General features: G+C 43.2%; 1 protein-coding gene across 1 annotated transcript in view; it reads left to right on the top strand.

Moving 5' to 3' along the window:
• The window catches only part of LOC123412090 (hydroxyproline O-galactosyltransferase GALT6-like), a 36,352-nt gene extending 24,584 nt beyond the window's left edge, over window positions 1-11,768 (top strand). The window contains exons 2-3 of the mRNA XM_045105037.1: window positions 1,307-1,404; window positions 11,627-11,768. Coding sequence (XP_044960972.1) covers window positions 1,307-1,404; window positions 11,627-11,768 — 240 coding nt within the window. The remainder of the gene's footprint in view (window positions 1-1,306; window positions 1,405-11,626) is intronic.
• The last annotated feature ends 615 nt before the right edge of the window (window positions 11,769-12,383 follow it).

A 12,383-nucleotide genomic window follows, 5' to 3' on the forward strand; every position in this document is an offset into this window, starting at 1 on the left:
ATCTTATTTTGCCACCTGTCAATCTTGGAGGTTCCTCCCATATCCATGGCCCACTCCCTGGCAATGAGAACCACGAAACCCTCTCTTTCGAGCCATCCTAACTCGAATGAGAAGAGGTTTTTATTCCCCACATGAGTTGTCTCCCCTGAGTCTACAAACAATGGGGTATGATCGGATATGGCTCTGGGCATAGCGCGAACTGTGACATGAGGAAACTTCTGCTCCCAATCCACACTCGCAAGGACCCGGTCCAACTTCTCAAAAGTTGGATTAGGTAGGTTGTTCGCCCAATAAATTTTCTGCCTAATAGCTTAATTTCTCGCAAATCAAGGCTTTCGATGATAGAGTTAAACATGAATGACCATCTGTCATCAAAGTTCACATTGTTTTTCTCGTCTCGTCTTCTGATTATATTAAAATCTCCACCAACTAGAATTGGCAACCACTCATCCCCACATATCCGGACAAGGTCAGCCAAGAAGTCTCTCTTGAGCTCAGGATGGGCTGCCCCGTATACTGCTACCAGGGCCCATTGGAATACATCCACCTTTGACCGAACTATAAATTTTATAGAAAAGTCCCCGAACACCACGTTCCGGACTTGTAGCGTCTCGCACTTCACCCCAAGCAAGATCCCCCCGGATCTTCCTCTTGGAGGTAGACAGTGCCAGTCAAACTCTACACCACCAGATAACGTTCCTAAAAATTGCGCAGTAAAATTATCTCTCCCCGTTTCCATGAGAACAATGAAATCTAATTTGTGCTCAATAGATGCTTCCGCTAGAAACCTCCTTTTAGCCAAGTCTGCTAGACCTCTGCTATTCCAGAAAATTCCTCTCATCTCTCATCATGAAATTTCTTCGCTGTCTTAAATCTTGCACTTCTACGCACCGCCGATACAGGATATATCTTTCTCTTCCATGTTCTTTTCGGCCTATCCCGATCCTCGTACCGGTCCACATAACCGGTCTCAGTTTCTGTGCTTATCGACGTTTGAAGAGGAGCCACATACCCCCTGTCAACGATGTCATTTGCCTCTTCAGGCACAAGTGAAGGAGGCACAAGATCCTCACATAACCGTTCTAATGCCCCCATTCCTAGATCATTAATATCAGAATCATTCATTGGTTTCACAGCTGCAATGTTTCTAACCATCTCGATCATATGGTACTTGGTGAACATGAATAATCTAATCTTGGGACAACAAAATCTGGCGTTATGTACTTTGTGTTGTCCTTCCGTCTCCATGATTTTTGTACTTATACCGAAAGGGCATCTTAATCATAGTTTTCTTGTTTCTTTCTAGGAATGGCCAGAGGAGGCTTACCCAAGTTATGCTAATGGGCCTGGCTATGTGATCTCATCAGATATTACACGCTACATCGTATCTGAGTTTGACAAGCAGACACTTCGGGTAAGTGCTAACGGCAGTCCCCGACAACGACACTAGAAGAATGTTGTTGACGTGTCCCTGACTTGATGCCTTCGCGATAACAGAGCCAGAACTGCTCCCAGTTGCTCAACAATTAGCAATTGTCTTGCAATGACCCACCAGCGCGTGGGTTCGCGACAGTTTTCGAGGGTAGAGTATTCAACCCAAATTTGTTGGTTCGCTAGGAAGGAAGTGAGAGGATACTCTCGAGTATTAGCAGCTGAATGTGTCAGATTCAACCACACCTGAAAGATTAGTATCTGCAAGCAAAGTATCAGCAACAAAGTAGTATGATAACAACGGTGCCAGAAACGATCTATTGACGACAGACTATTCCTAACTGTTGTATCAATGGCACCAGAAGTTGCCCGTAGACGGAAATAGTCTTTTCCCGTCAACGTCGAGCGAAAAAGTATTTTAGCGGGTAGCAGCAGTGGCAAGGAACATCCGTAGTGACAGCGGTAGCAAGTGGCAACAGTAGCAAGTAGCAGCAGTAGTAACAGCAGCAGAGCAAAACAAGTAACAGCAGCAGAGTAAAACAAGTAACAACAGCACAGTAAAACAAGTGACAACAGCAGTGGGACAAACTCGTAGGCAACGAGTCGGTGATTCGTTTGGATGATATTCATCATGCAACAGTTATAACACGGAGAGATATGTGGCTAGCTCCCGTTCGTCAATGTGATGTAGGCATGCATTCCGTGTGTAGTCATATGTGCTTAGGGAAAAGAACTTGCATGACATCTATTGTCCATCCCTCCTGTGGCAGTGGGGTCCAAAAGGATAATACGGGATATTAAGGTTCTCCTTTTAATAAAGAACGGGAGTAACGCATTAGCACTTGGTGAACACATGAACTCCTCAAACTATGGTCATCACTGGGAGTGGTTCCGGTTATTGTCACTCCGGGGTTGTCGGGTCATAACACATAGTAGGTAACTACAACTTGCAAGATCGGATCTAAAACACACATATATTGGTGACAACATAATAATTTCAGATCTGAAATCATGTCACTCGGGCCCTAGTGACAAGCATTAAGCATGGCAAAGTAGTAGCAACATCAATCCCAGAACATAGTGGATACTAGGGATCAATCTCCGTCAAAACTAACTCGATTACATGATAGATCTCATCCTACTCATCACCGCCCAACGAGCATAAAAATAGATTACTCACGAACGATGAAGAGCTTCGTGGAATTGGAGAGGGAAGAAGGTTGATGATGACGATGGCGACGATTTCCCCTCTCCGGAGCCCAAAACGGACTCCAGATCTGTCCTCTAGATGAAGAACAGGATGTGGCGGCGCCTCCGTATCGCAAACGCGATGAAATCTTCTCTTCTGATTTTTTTCTGGGCAAAAGTGAATTTATAGAGCTGAGTTTGGGGCCAGCAGAGCCACGTGGGCCCCACAAGCTTGGTTGCCGCGGCCAGGGGGTGGCCGCGGCAACAGGGCTTGTGGCCCACTGGCCCATCCCCTCCGGTGGATCTTTGTGCAGGTATTTTTCATATTTTCCAGAAAAATTCTCCGGAAATTTTCAGGACGTTCCGAGAACTTTCATTTCTGCACAAAAACAACACCATGGCAATTCTGCTGAAAACAGCGTCAGTCCGGGTTAGTTCCATTCAAATCATGCAAATTAGAGTCCAAAACAAGGGCAAATGAGTTTGGAAAAGTAGATACGATGGAGACGTATCAACTCCCCCAAGCTTAAAACATTGCTTGTCCTCAAGCAACTCAATTGACAAACTGAAAGAGAAAGAAAAACTTTGACAAACTCTGTTTGATCTTGTTGTTGCAACTATGTCTAACTCATAACCAGAATTTCAGCAAGATCACAAGTTAACCACATAAGCAAGTGACACAAAGGTCTCTCGGTAAACTAATATCAATGGCATAATCAGCTAGCGAGCAAATAATAATGAGTTTCATATACCAATAATTCAATCAAAACAAGCATGAAGCAATATGAATAGGTGGTATCTCGCTAGCTCTTTCTGAGACCGCAAAACATAAATGCAAAGCACTTTCAAAGATCAAGGGCTGACTAAACATTGTAATTCATAGCAACGAAGATCCAGTCATAGTCATACTCAATATCAATCAAAAGCAAAGCATAAAAAAGATAGAGGTGCTCTCTAATTGGTGCTTATATAAGAAGAGGATGACTCAACATGAAAATAAATAGACAGGCCCTTCGCAGAGGGAAGCATTGATTTGCAGAGGTGCCAGAGCTCAAGCTTTGAAAACAGAGATAATAATTTTGGGTGGCATGCTTTCATTGTCAATGCAATGACCAAGAGTTCTCAATATCTTCCATGCTATTCATGCTATAAGCGGTTCCCAAACAGAAAAGTAAAGTTATAACTCCCCCACCACCAATCAATCACACTCCACGGCTAGCCGAATCCTCGGGTACCGTCCATACTAACATCAATCCGGGGGGAGTCTTCTTTTACAGTTATGTTTTCGATTTAAGCGTGGAACTAGGCATTCCAATTACTGGCCCCTTTCTCGTGAATGACAGTGAATAAACACATGTCGAGGATAACACGCCTAACATGGAAGATACCAATAGCCCCTATCACCACATGAGCGGTTCGGGTATGCAAAACAGAATATTTCTTGAAGGTTTAGAGAATGGCACATGCAAATTTACTTGGATCGGCAGGTAAATACCGCAAATAGGTAGGTATGGTAGACTCGCATGGAAAAACTTTTGGGTTTATGGAAGTGGATGCACAAGCAGTATTCCACTTAGTACAAGTGAAGGCTAGCAAAAGACTGGGAAGCAACCAACTAGAGAGCGACAACAGTCATCAGAATGCAATGAGTTTGACTAACATGGAGTGCAAGCATGAATAGGATATAAATCACCATGAACACGAACATCATAGAGGCTATTTTGATTTTTGTTTCAACTACATGCATGAACATGCGCCAAGTCAAGCCACTTGAATCATTCAAAGGAGAATACCATCCTATCATACTACATCATAGTTATCTCAAAATCTATGTTGGCATTCAAGACAAACCATTATAAGCTCCTAGCTAAATAAGCATGCCATCAGAAACTATGATCTCTAAGTTGTCATTGCAAACATGGTTCTCTCACAACAAAGCTGAATCTGGGATGACAAGCTAGTCATATTTACAAAAACAAAATATATAGAGTTCATACCAGCTTTTCCAGTCTCAGTCACTTCTTCATATATCATCATCATTGACTTTCACTTGCACGATCGAACAATGTGAACAATAATAAGAGTGCTCATGCATTGGACTAAGCTGAAATCTGCAGGCAAACACAAAGGAGAAGACAAAGTAATATGGCTCTTTGAAAGCTAAACAGGTATGCATGCAAGAGCTATTAAATATTGTAACCAATATCTTCTACCTTGACCCAAAGAAAAAGAAAACTATTTACACGGGAAAGCTCCCAACAAGCAAAAGAAGAAAGGGAAATCTTTTTGGGTTTTCTCAAAAGGACACAAAACAAGAAAACAAGAAAACGAAAATAAACTAGCATGGATAATACAGTGGCAAAGTGTGAACACCGACGAACAAAGTAAAAGCATAAGCATTAATGTAAGGTCGGTGAGAACACGTACTCCCCCAAGATTAGGCTTTTGGTCTAGCTTGGTCTACTCCCAAGGACGGTCCTGGCGAAACCAAAAATCATAATCGGGGTTATACGGGAGCGCTGCAGCCACTGCCTGAATAGCTGCCTCACGAAGACGGGCAGCCGTCTCCTCCCTCTCATACTCCTGTTCCTCTCCTATGGTTATGTAGTATCTCCGTTTAACCTGAAAGTCAAAGAAAGCAGGAGCAGGAAGGGTAATATGGAAAACACGCTGCCTGTTAAATATCAATCGGTATAGGAGGGATTCATCACCCCTCTCAAGGAACTGGTAGCGTGTCAAAGCGATGCGGTCAAGGAAAGCTGTATGGAGCAGGGGATCTCCTGCGTGGATGGGTACTCCAAGAAAATTTGCTATGCGAGTGGCATAGATGCCGCCAAAGAAATCTCCCTCAATAGCGTTCTTATTCAGCCTCCTTGCTATAATAACTCCCATGTTGAAGCTTTTGTCACCCGTAACTGCGCTCTTAAGAATACTAAGGTCGGATGCGCATAGGTGACAATGTTCAACCTTACCGTTAATGCACCTACCTACGAAGAGGGCAAAGTAGTGCAAGGCAGGGAAATGAATGCTTCCTATGGTAGCTTGCGTGATGTCTCTAGTTTCTCCAACAGATATACTAGAGAAAAAATCTCTAACCGAAGATTTAGCAGGATCTTTAAGATTACCCCCATCGGGTATTTTGCAAATCCTATTGAAATCTTCCAAATCCATGGCATAGGATTTATCATACAAATCAAACAGTATGGATGAGTCACGGCCAACTGAAAATTTAAATCTACGCATGAAAGAGGCAATGAGCATAGCATACTGTTCACATTTATCTGAGAGGAATTCTTCTAACCCGGCATTGCGGTCAAGTGTATCAAACTCATCCTTGAAGCCTGCTTCGATCATGAACTCATCGGAAGGCCATTCACATGGTTGTACCGGTGCGTCCCTTAGTTGATAAGGATCGGGCTCCCGAATAGAAAGACGGGGACCCTTCTTACTTGAGGAACCACCATGAAACTTCCTCCTGAACATAATTTCTTTTGCTGAAAATTTTGAAGTTCAAGAGAAGAGTGAATAAATACCAACCACACCTTGTAGCAACTACTCCTACTAGTGCCTAGAGACCGTATCACGCGCTCAAACTACTTGGGACCAGCTAAAATCAACATTTCAAGCTCAAGAACAGGGTCACCAAGGTAGCAAGAATACGCGAAGGATAAAGCACTAGAGCAAAAACTAATTGGACCAATGGAGGAGTCACTTAACAAGGAGTAATTTCCCCAAAACGGTTCGGAGAATGATGCTTTCAGCAAGGAGATCGAAAATCACAGCCAAATGAGCAAGAACACGGGTTTGAGCTGTGAAAATGTTTTTTCTGGAGGTAGAGGAAGAGGATGGGAGCTGGAATGAGTGGAGGGGGGCCATGTGGGCCCCACAAGCTTGCTTGCCGCGGCCAGGGGGGTGGCCGCGGTGACAGGGCTTGTGGCCCACTGGGGTGGCCCCCAGGCCAGCTCTCAGTCCCAGTATTTTTCAAATATTCCAGAAAAAATCATACTAGATTTTCAGGACCATCGGAGAACTTTTATTTTCGGGGTATTTTTATCCGAGACGCTAAAACAGAAAACAGGAAAACTAAACTAAATCTATCATTTTTCTTCTAAGCAAAAGAAAGTGAAAGCTTAAAACACAGGTATGTGACTCTTTGATTCATCCATTTCATGGTCATCGAAAGAAATCCGTCAATGGGGTTGATCAAATCCTCATGACAAAACTTTCTCGAATCGCAAGAGAGAATGGAGAATTTTCGAATAGCCACTAAGTCAACTCAATGAAGATATGAATCTCCCCAACAAGAAAATCATACTTCATCTTGACACGAGGAATAGCGCATTCAAAGCTCCCAATAAGAATCGATGAAGTTTTCTCGATAGCATTGATGCAATGTACTTGATATCATTTCTTGAGAAAGTGCACGATATGCTCATTACCGTTGACATGGAAAGTGACATTGCCTTTGTTACAATCTATAACAGCCCCAGCAGTGTTTAAAAAGGTCTTCCGAGGATGACAGCCATGGAATCGTCCTCGGAAATATCCAAGATAACAAAGTCTGTTAAGATAGTGGTGTTAGCAACCACAACAGTCACATCCTTGCAAATGCCAACAGGGAAAGCAGTTGATTTGTCTTCCATTTGCAAAGAAATGTCAGTGGGTGTCAACTTATCCAGTTCAAGTCTACGATAAAGAGAGAGAGGAATAACACTAACACCGGCTCCAAGGTCACATAAGGCAGTTCTTACGGAGTTTCCTTTAATGGAGCAAGGTATAGTGGGCACTCCGGGATCACCAAGTTTCTTAGGAGTTCCACCTTGGAAAGTGTAATTGGCAAGCATGGTGGAGATCTCAAGATCTGGTATCTTCCGTTTATTGGTCACGATATCTTTCATGTACTTGGCATATGGAGACATTTTGAGCATATCAACTAACCACATCTGCAGAAAGACGGGTCTTATCATTTCAATAAAGCGCTCAAAATCCTCATCATCCTTTTTCTTGGATGGCTTAGGAGGAAAGGGCATAGGTCTCTGAACCCATGGCTCTCTTTCTTTACCATGCTTCCTAGCAGTGGAGTCATTCTTATCGTATCTCTTAGGTTGTGGGTTATCAGGATTAACCGTAGGTTCAATATCCACATCCTTATCATTGCTAGGTTGAGCATCATTATGAACATCGCTGTCCATATTATCACCAGGTTCATGTTCATCACCAGACTGTGTTTCTGCATCAGACGCAGAAATATTATTTGGTTCTTTAGGTGTGACGGTATTTGGTGAACTAACATGCAGGTTTCTATCATCCTTCTTCTTCTCCTTAGGATGAATGGGTGTATATGCATTAATTCCTTGAGAATCTTGATCAATTCTCTTAGGATGACCCTGAGGATACAAAGGTTCCTGAGTCATTTTGCCTCCTCTAGTAATGACTCTGACAGAGTTGTCATTTAATTCATTGAGCAAGTCATTTTGAGCTTTAAGTACTTGTTCTACCTGAGTAGTAATCATAGAGGCATGTTTACTCAGATACTTCAGATCATTGACATTTCTGTCTACACAAGCACTTAAATGACTAAGCATACGAGTACTTTGTTCCAAATGTCTGCTAACATAATCATTGAAACTCTGTTGTTTGGCAACAAAGTTGTCAAATTCATCAAAGCATAGGCTAGCAGGTTTATCAAAAGGAATATCACTCTCATCAAACCTACGCAGAGAATTTACTTCTACTACCTGTATCGGGTTATCGAGACCATGGATCTCTTCGATAGGTGGCAGAATTTTGACATCTTTGGATCTAATGCCTTTCTCTTGCATAGATTTCTTGGCTTCTTGCATATCTTCGGGACTTAGGAATAGAATACCTCTTTTCTTGGAAGTTGGCTTAGGAGGTGGTTCGGGAATAGTCCAAGCATTATCGTTGATCAAGATGTTATTCAGTAGAGTCTCAGCTTGTTCTACAGTTCGTTTCCTAAAAACACAACCGACACAACTATCTAGATGGTCTCTAGAAGCATCGGTAAGTCCGTTATAGAAGATATCAAGTATCTCGTTCTTCTTAAGAGGGTGATCAGGCAAAGCATTCTGTAGCTGGACGAGCCTCCCCCAAGCTTGTGGGAGACTCTCTTCTTTGAGTTGAGCAAAGTTGTATATTTCTTGCAATGCAGCTTGCTTCTTATGGGCAGGGAAATATTTCTCACAGAAGTAATAGACCATATCCTGGGGACTACTCACACATCCAGGAGCAAGAGAAGTGAACCAGGCTTTAGCGTCATCCTTTAGAGAGAAAGAAAACAACTTAAGGATATAGTAGTGGCGGATCTTCTCCTCACTTGTAAAAAGGGTGGATATATCGTGTAGTTTGGTAAGATGTGCTACGACCGTCTCAGACTCATAACCGTGGAAAGGATCAGATTCGACTAGAGAGATTATCTCAGGATCGACAGAGAATTCATAATCCTTATCGGTAATAAAGATAGGTGAAGTGGCAAACTTCGGGTCATATTTCATCATAGCTTTCTGATATTTTTCCTTCCACTTGAAAAGTAATTTCTCAGCGTCATAGGCATCCTTACACACAAGAAAATCCTCAGCTATCTCTCCCTCCATAACGTAACCCTCAGGTATATCAGGAAATTCATATCTAGGAGAGCTAGATCTAGCAGGAGCAAAAGAAGGTTCCATATCAATAGTATCGGCAGTTTCAGAAGCATCACGAGCATTGGTAGTAACTCTAGCAATATGATCATCAAGGACCACCCTTAGTGACACATCAGGCAAAGTAGTATCTCTAGCTATATCAAGCATAGCATCATCAGGCAAAAGAGCATCTCTAACATCATCAGGCATAACATCTCTAGCAGTATCAGGCATAGTAGTATCAGGCATAACATCTCTAGCAGTATCAGGCATAGTAGCATCATAAGCATCATCAATAGCAGTAGCACCTTTAGCATCATCTAGCACAGTCGAAATATCAAAATTTCTAACAGGAGGTGATGTCGCAAACTTACTCAAAACTGAAGGTGAATCAAGTGCAGAGCTAGATGGCAGTTCCTTACCTCCCCTCGTAGTTGAGGGCAAGACTTTGGTTTTGGGATCTTTCAGATTCTTCATAGTGATCAGCAGATATAAATCCCAAGTGACTCAGAGAATATATCAATCCTTCCCCGACAACGGCGCCAGAAAAATGCTGCTAACGGCAGGCCCCGACAACGACACTAGAAGAATATTGTTGACGTGTCCCTGACTTGATGCCTTCGCGACAACAGATCCAGAACTGCTCCCAGTTGCTCAACAATTAGCAATTGTCTTGCAATGGCCCACCAGCGCGTGGGTTTGCGGTAGTTTTCGAGGGTAGAGTATTCAACCCAAATTTGTTGGTTCACCAGGCAGGAAGTGAGAGGATACTCTCGAGTATTAGCAGCTGAATGTGTCAGATTCAACCACACCTGAAAAATTAGTATCTGCAAGCAAAGTATCAGCAGCAAAGTAGTATGATAACAACGGTGCCAGAAACGATCTGTTGATGGCAGACTATTCCTAACTGTTGTATCAATGGTGCCAGAAGTTGCCCATAGACGGAAATAGTCTTTTCCCGGCAACGTCGAGCGAAAAAGTATTGTAGCGGGTAGGAGCAGTGTAACGAGTAACAGCAGTGACAAGGAACAGCAGTAGTGACATCGGTACCAAGTGGCAACAGTAGCAAGTAGCAGAAGTAGTAACAGCAGCAGAGCAAAACAAGTAACAGCAGCAGAGCAAAACAAATAACAGTAGTAGAGTAAAACAAGTGACAACAGCAGTGGGATAAACTCGTAGGCAATAGGTCGGTGATTCGTTTGGATGATATTCATCATGCAACAGTTATAACACAAAGAGATATGTGGCTAGCTCCCGTTCGTCAATGTGATGTAGGCATGCATTCCGTGTGTAGTCATACGTGCTTAGGGAAAAGAACTTGCATGACATCTATTGTCCATTCCTCCCGTGGCAGCGGGGTCCAAAAGGATACTACGGGATATTAAGGTTCTCCTTTTAATAAAGAACCGGAACAACGCATTAGCACATGGTGAACACATGAACTCCTCAAACTATGGTCATCATCGGGAGTGGTTCCGGTTATTGTCACTCCGGGGTTGCCGGGTCATAACACATAGTAGGTAACTACAACTTGCAAGATCGGATCTAAAACACACATATATTGGTGACAACATAATAATTTCAGATCTGAAATCATGGCACTCGGGCCCTAGTGACAAACATTAAGCATGACAAAGTAGTAGCAACATCAATCTCAGAACATACTGGATACTAGGGATCAATCCCCGTCAAAACTAACTCGATTACGTGATAGATCTCATCCTACTCATCACCGTCCAGTGCGCCTACGAATAGATTACTCACGAACGATGAAGAGATTCATGGAATTGGAGAGGGAAGAAGGTTGATGATGACGATGGCGACGATTTCCCCTCTCCGGAGCACAAAACGGACTCCAGATTTGTCCTCCAGATGTAGAACAGGATGTGGCGGCGCCTCCGTATTGCAAACGCGACGAAATCTTTTCTTCTGATTTTTTTCCGTTCGAAAGTGAATTTATAGAGCTGAGTTTGGGGCAGCAGAGCCACGTGGGCCCCACAAGCTTGGTTGCCGCGGTAACAGGGCTTGTGGCCCACTGGCCCATCCCCTCCGGTGGATCTTTGCGCAGATATTTTTCATATTTTCTAGAAAAATTCTATGTAAATTTTTAGAACGTTCCGAGAACTTTCATTTCTGCACAAAAACAACATCATGGCAATTCTGCTGAAAACAGCGTTAGTCCGGATTAGTTCCATTCAAATCATGCAAATTAAAGTCCAAAACAAGGGCAAAAGAGTTTAGAAAAATAGATACGATGAAGACGTATCACTAAGAATCTATCTCTTAGACGCTACCCAACACCTACCAACTCACTGAATTTACTCACGTCATGGAGAAATGGTGATGGATAACTGTTGATTCTTTATTGTGCGGCTATTGAAGATGGAAGATGTCAGCATGGGCATGTGGGAAGAGAAATTCAATATCACTCATCGACCGGTAGAGTATCGGCTCGATGTCAGGTTCTACCAGGCGGCTGGTTGCTTCGATGGTTACATCACCTAACACTATCAGTCCCCCAGCACATGATCTGCCTGTGGAGAAAATTGCAGTCTGGCAGCACCCATTGCTGCAACGTGAGATGACGGTCATGAAAACTGCGTCAGTCCGAGAGGGAGAGATGATCGGCTCGCATGCACAGCTCGCATATTGACAGTGGAAAACATGAGCCGCTGCTGATTCTGATGCCTGTTGATGTTTTAGTCCCGTCAAAATTTTGTTGACATGGGATCTTTCAGGTGCTTGGGGGTATATTACCCTTTGTATAGAAAACTAGTTTTGTTAGAATAAATCCGAGGCACACTGTCAATCATTCGAGGATCAAACAATCACACGAGCACGACATCAAGATTTGTTAACGAGGTTCACCGATATGGCTACATCTCCGGGGCATGACTACGGGCGCTCCTTTCCGTGACACCGTCACAATACCGCACCATGACCGTCTTGGGCGCCGGCACACGCCGCCGGCTCCCCCTGCACACATGTGCTATTATGTTGGCATATGTTACATCGTGTGTCTACCCCCGCTATATATGAAGGGCCTAGGATATAAGTGTCCTGTTTGGACACGACTCCATATCCTATCTAAACACAATACAACTACAAGTCCAACTGTAA

The sequence above is a fragment of the Hordeum vulgare genome, chromosome 7H, assembly GCF_904849725.1.
Source record: "Hordeum vulgare subsp. vulgare chromosome 7H, MorexV3_pseudomolecules_assembly, whole genome shotgun sequence".
NCBI classification, from domain to species: Eukaryota; Viridiplantae; Streptophyta; class Magnoliopsida; order Poales; family Poaceae; genus Hordeum; species Hordeum vulgare.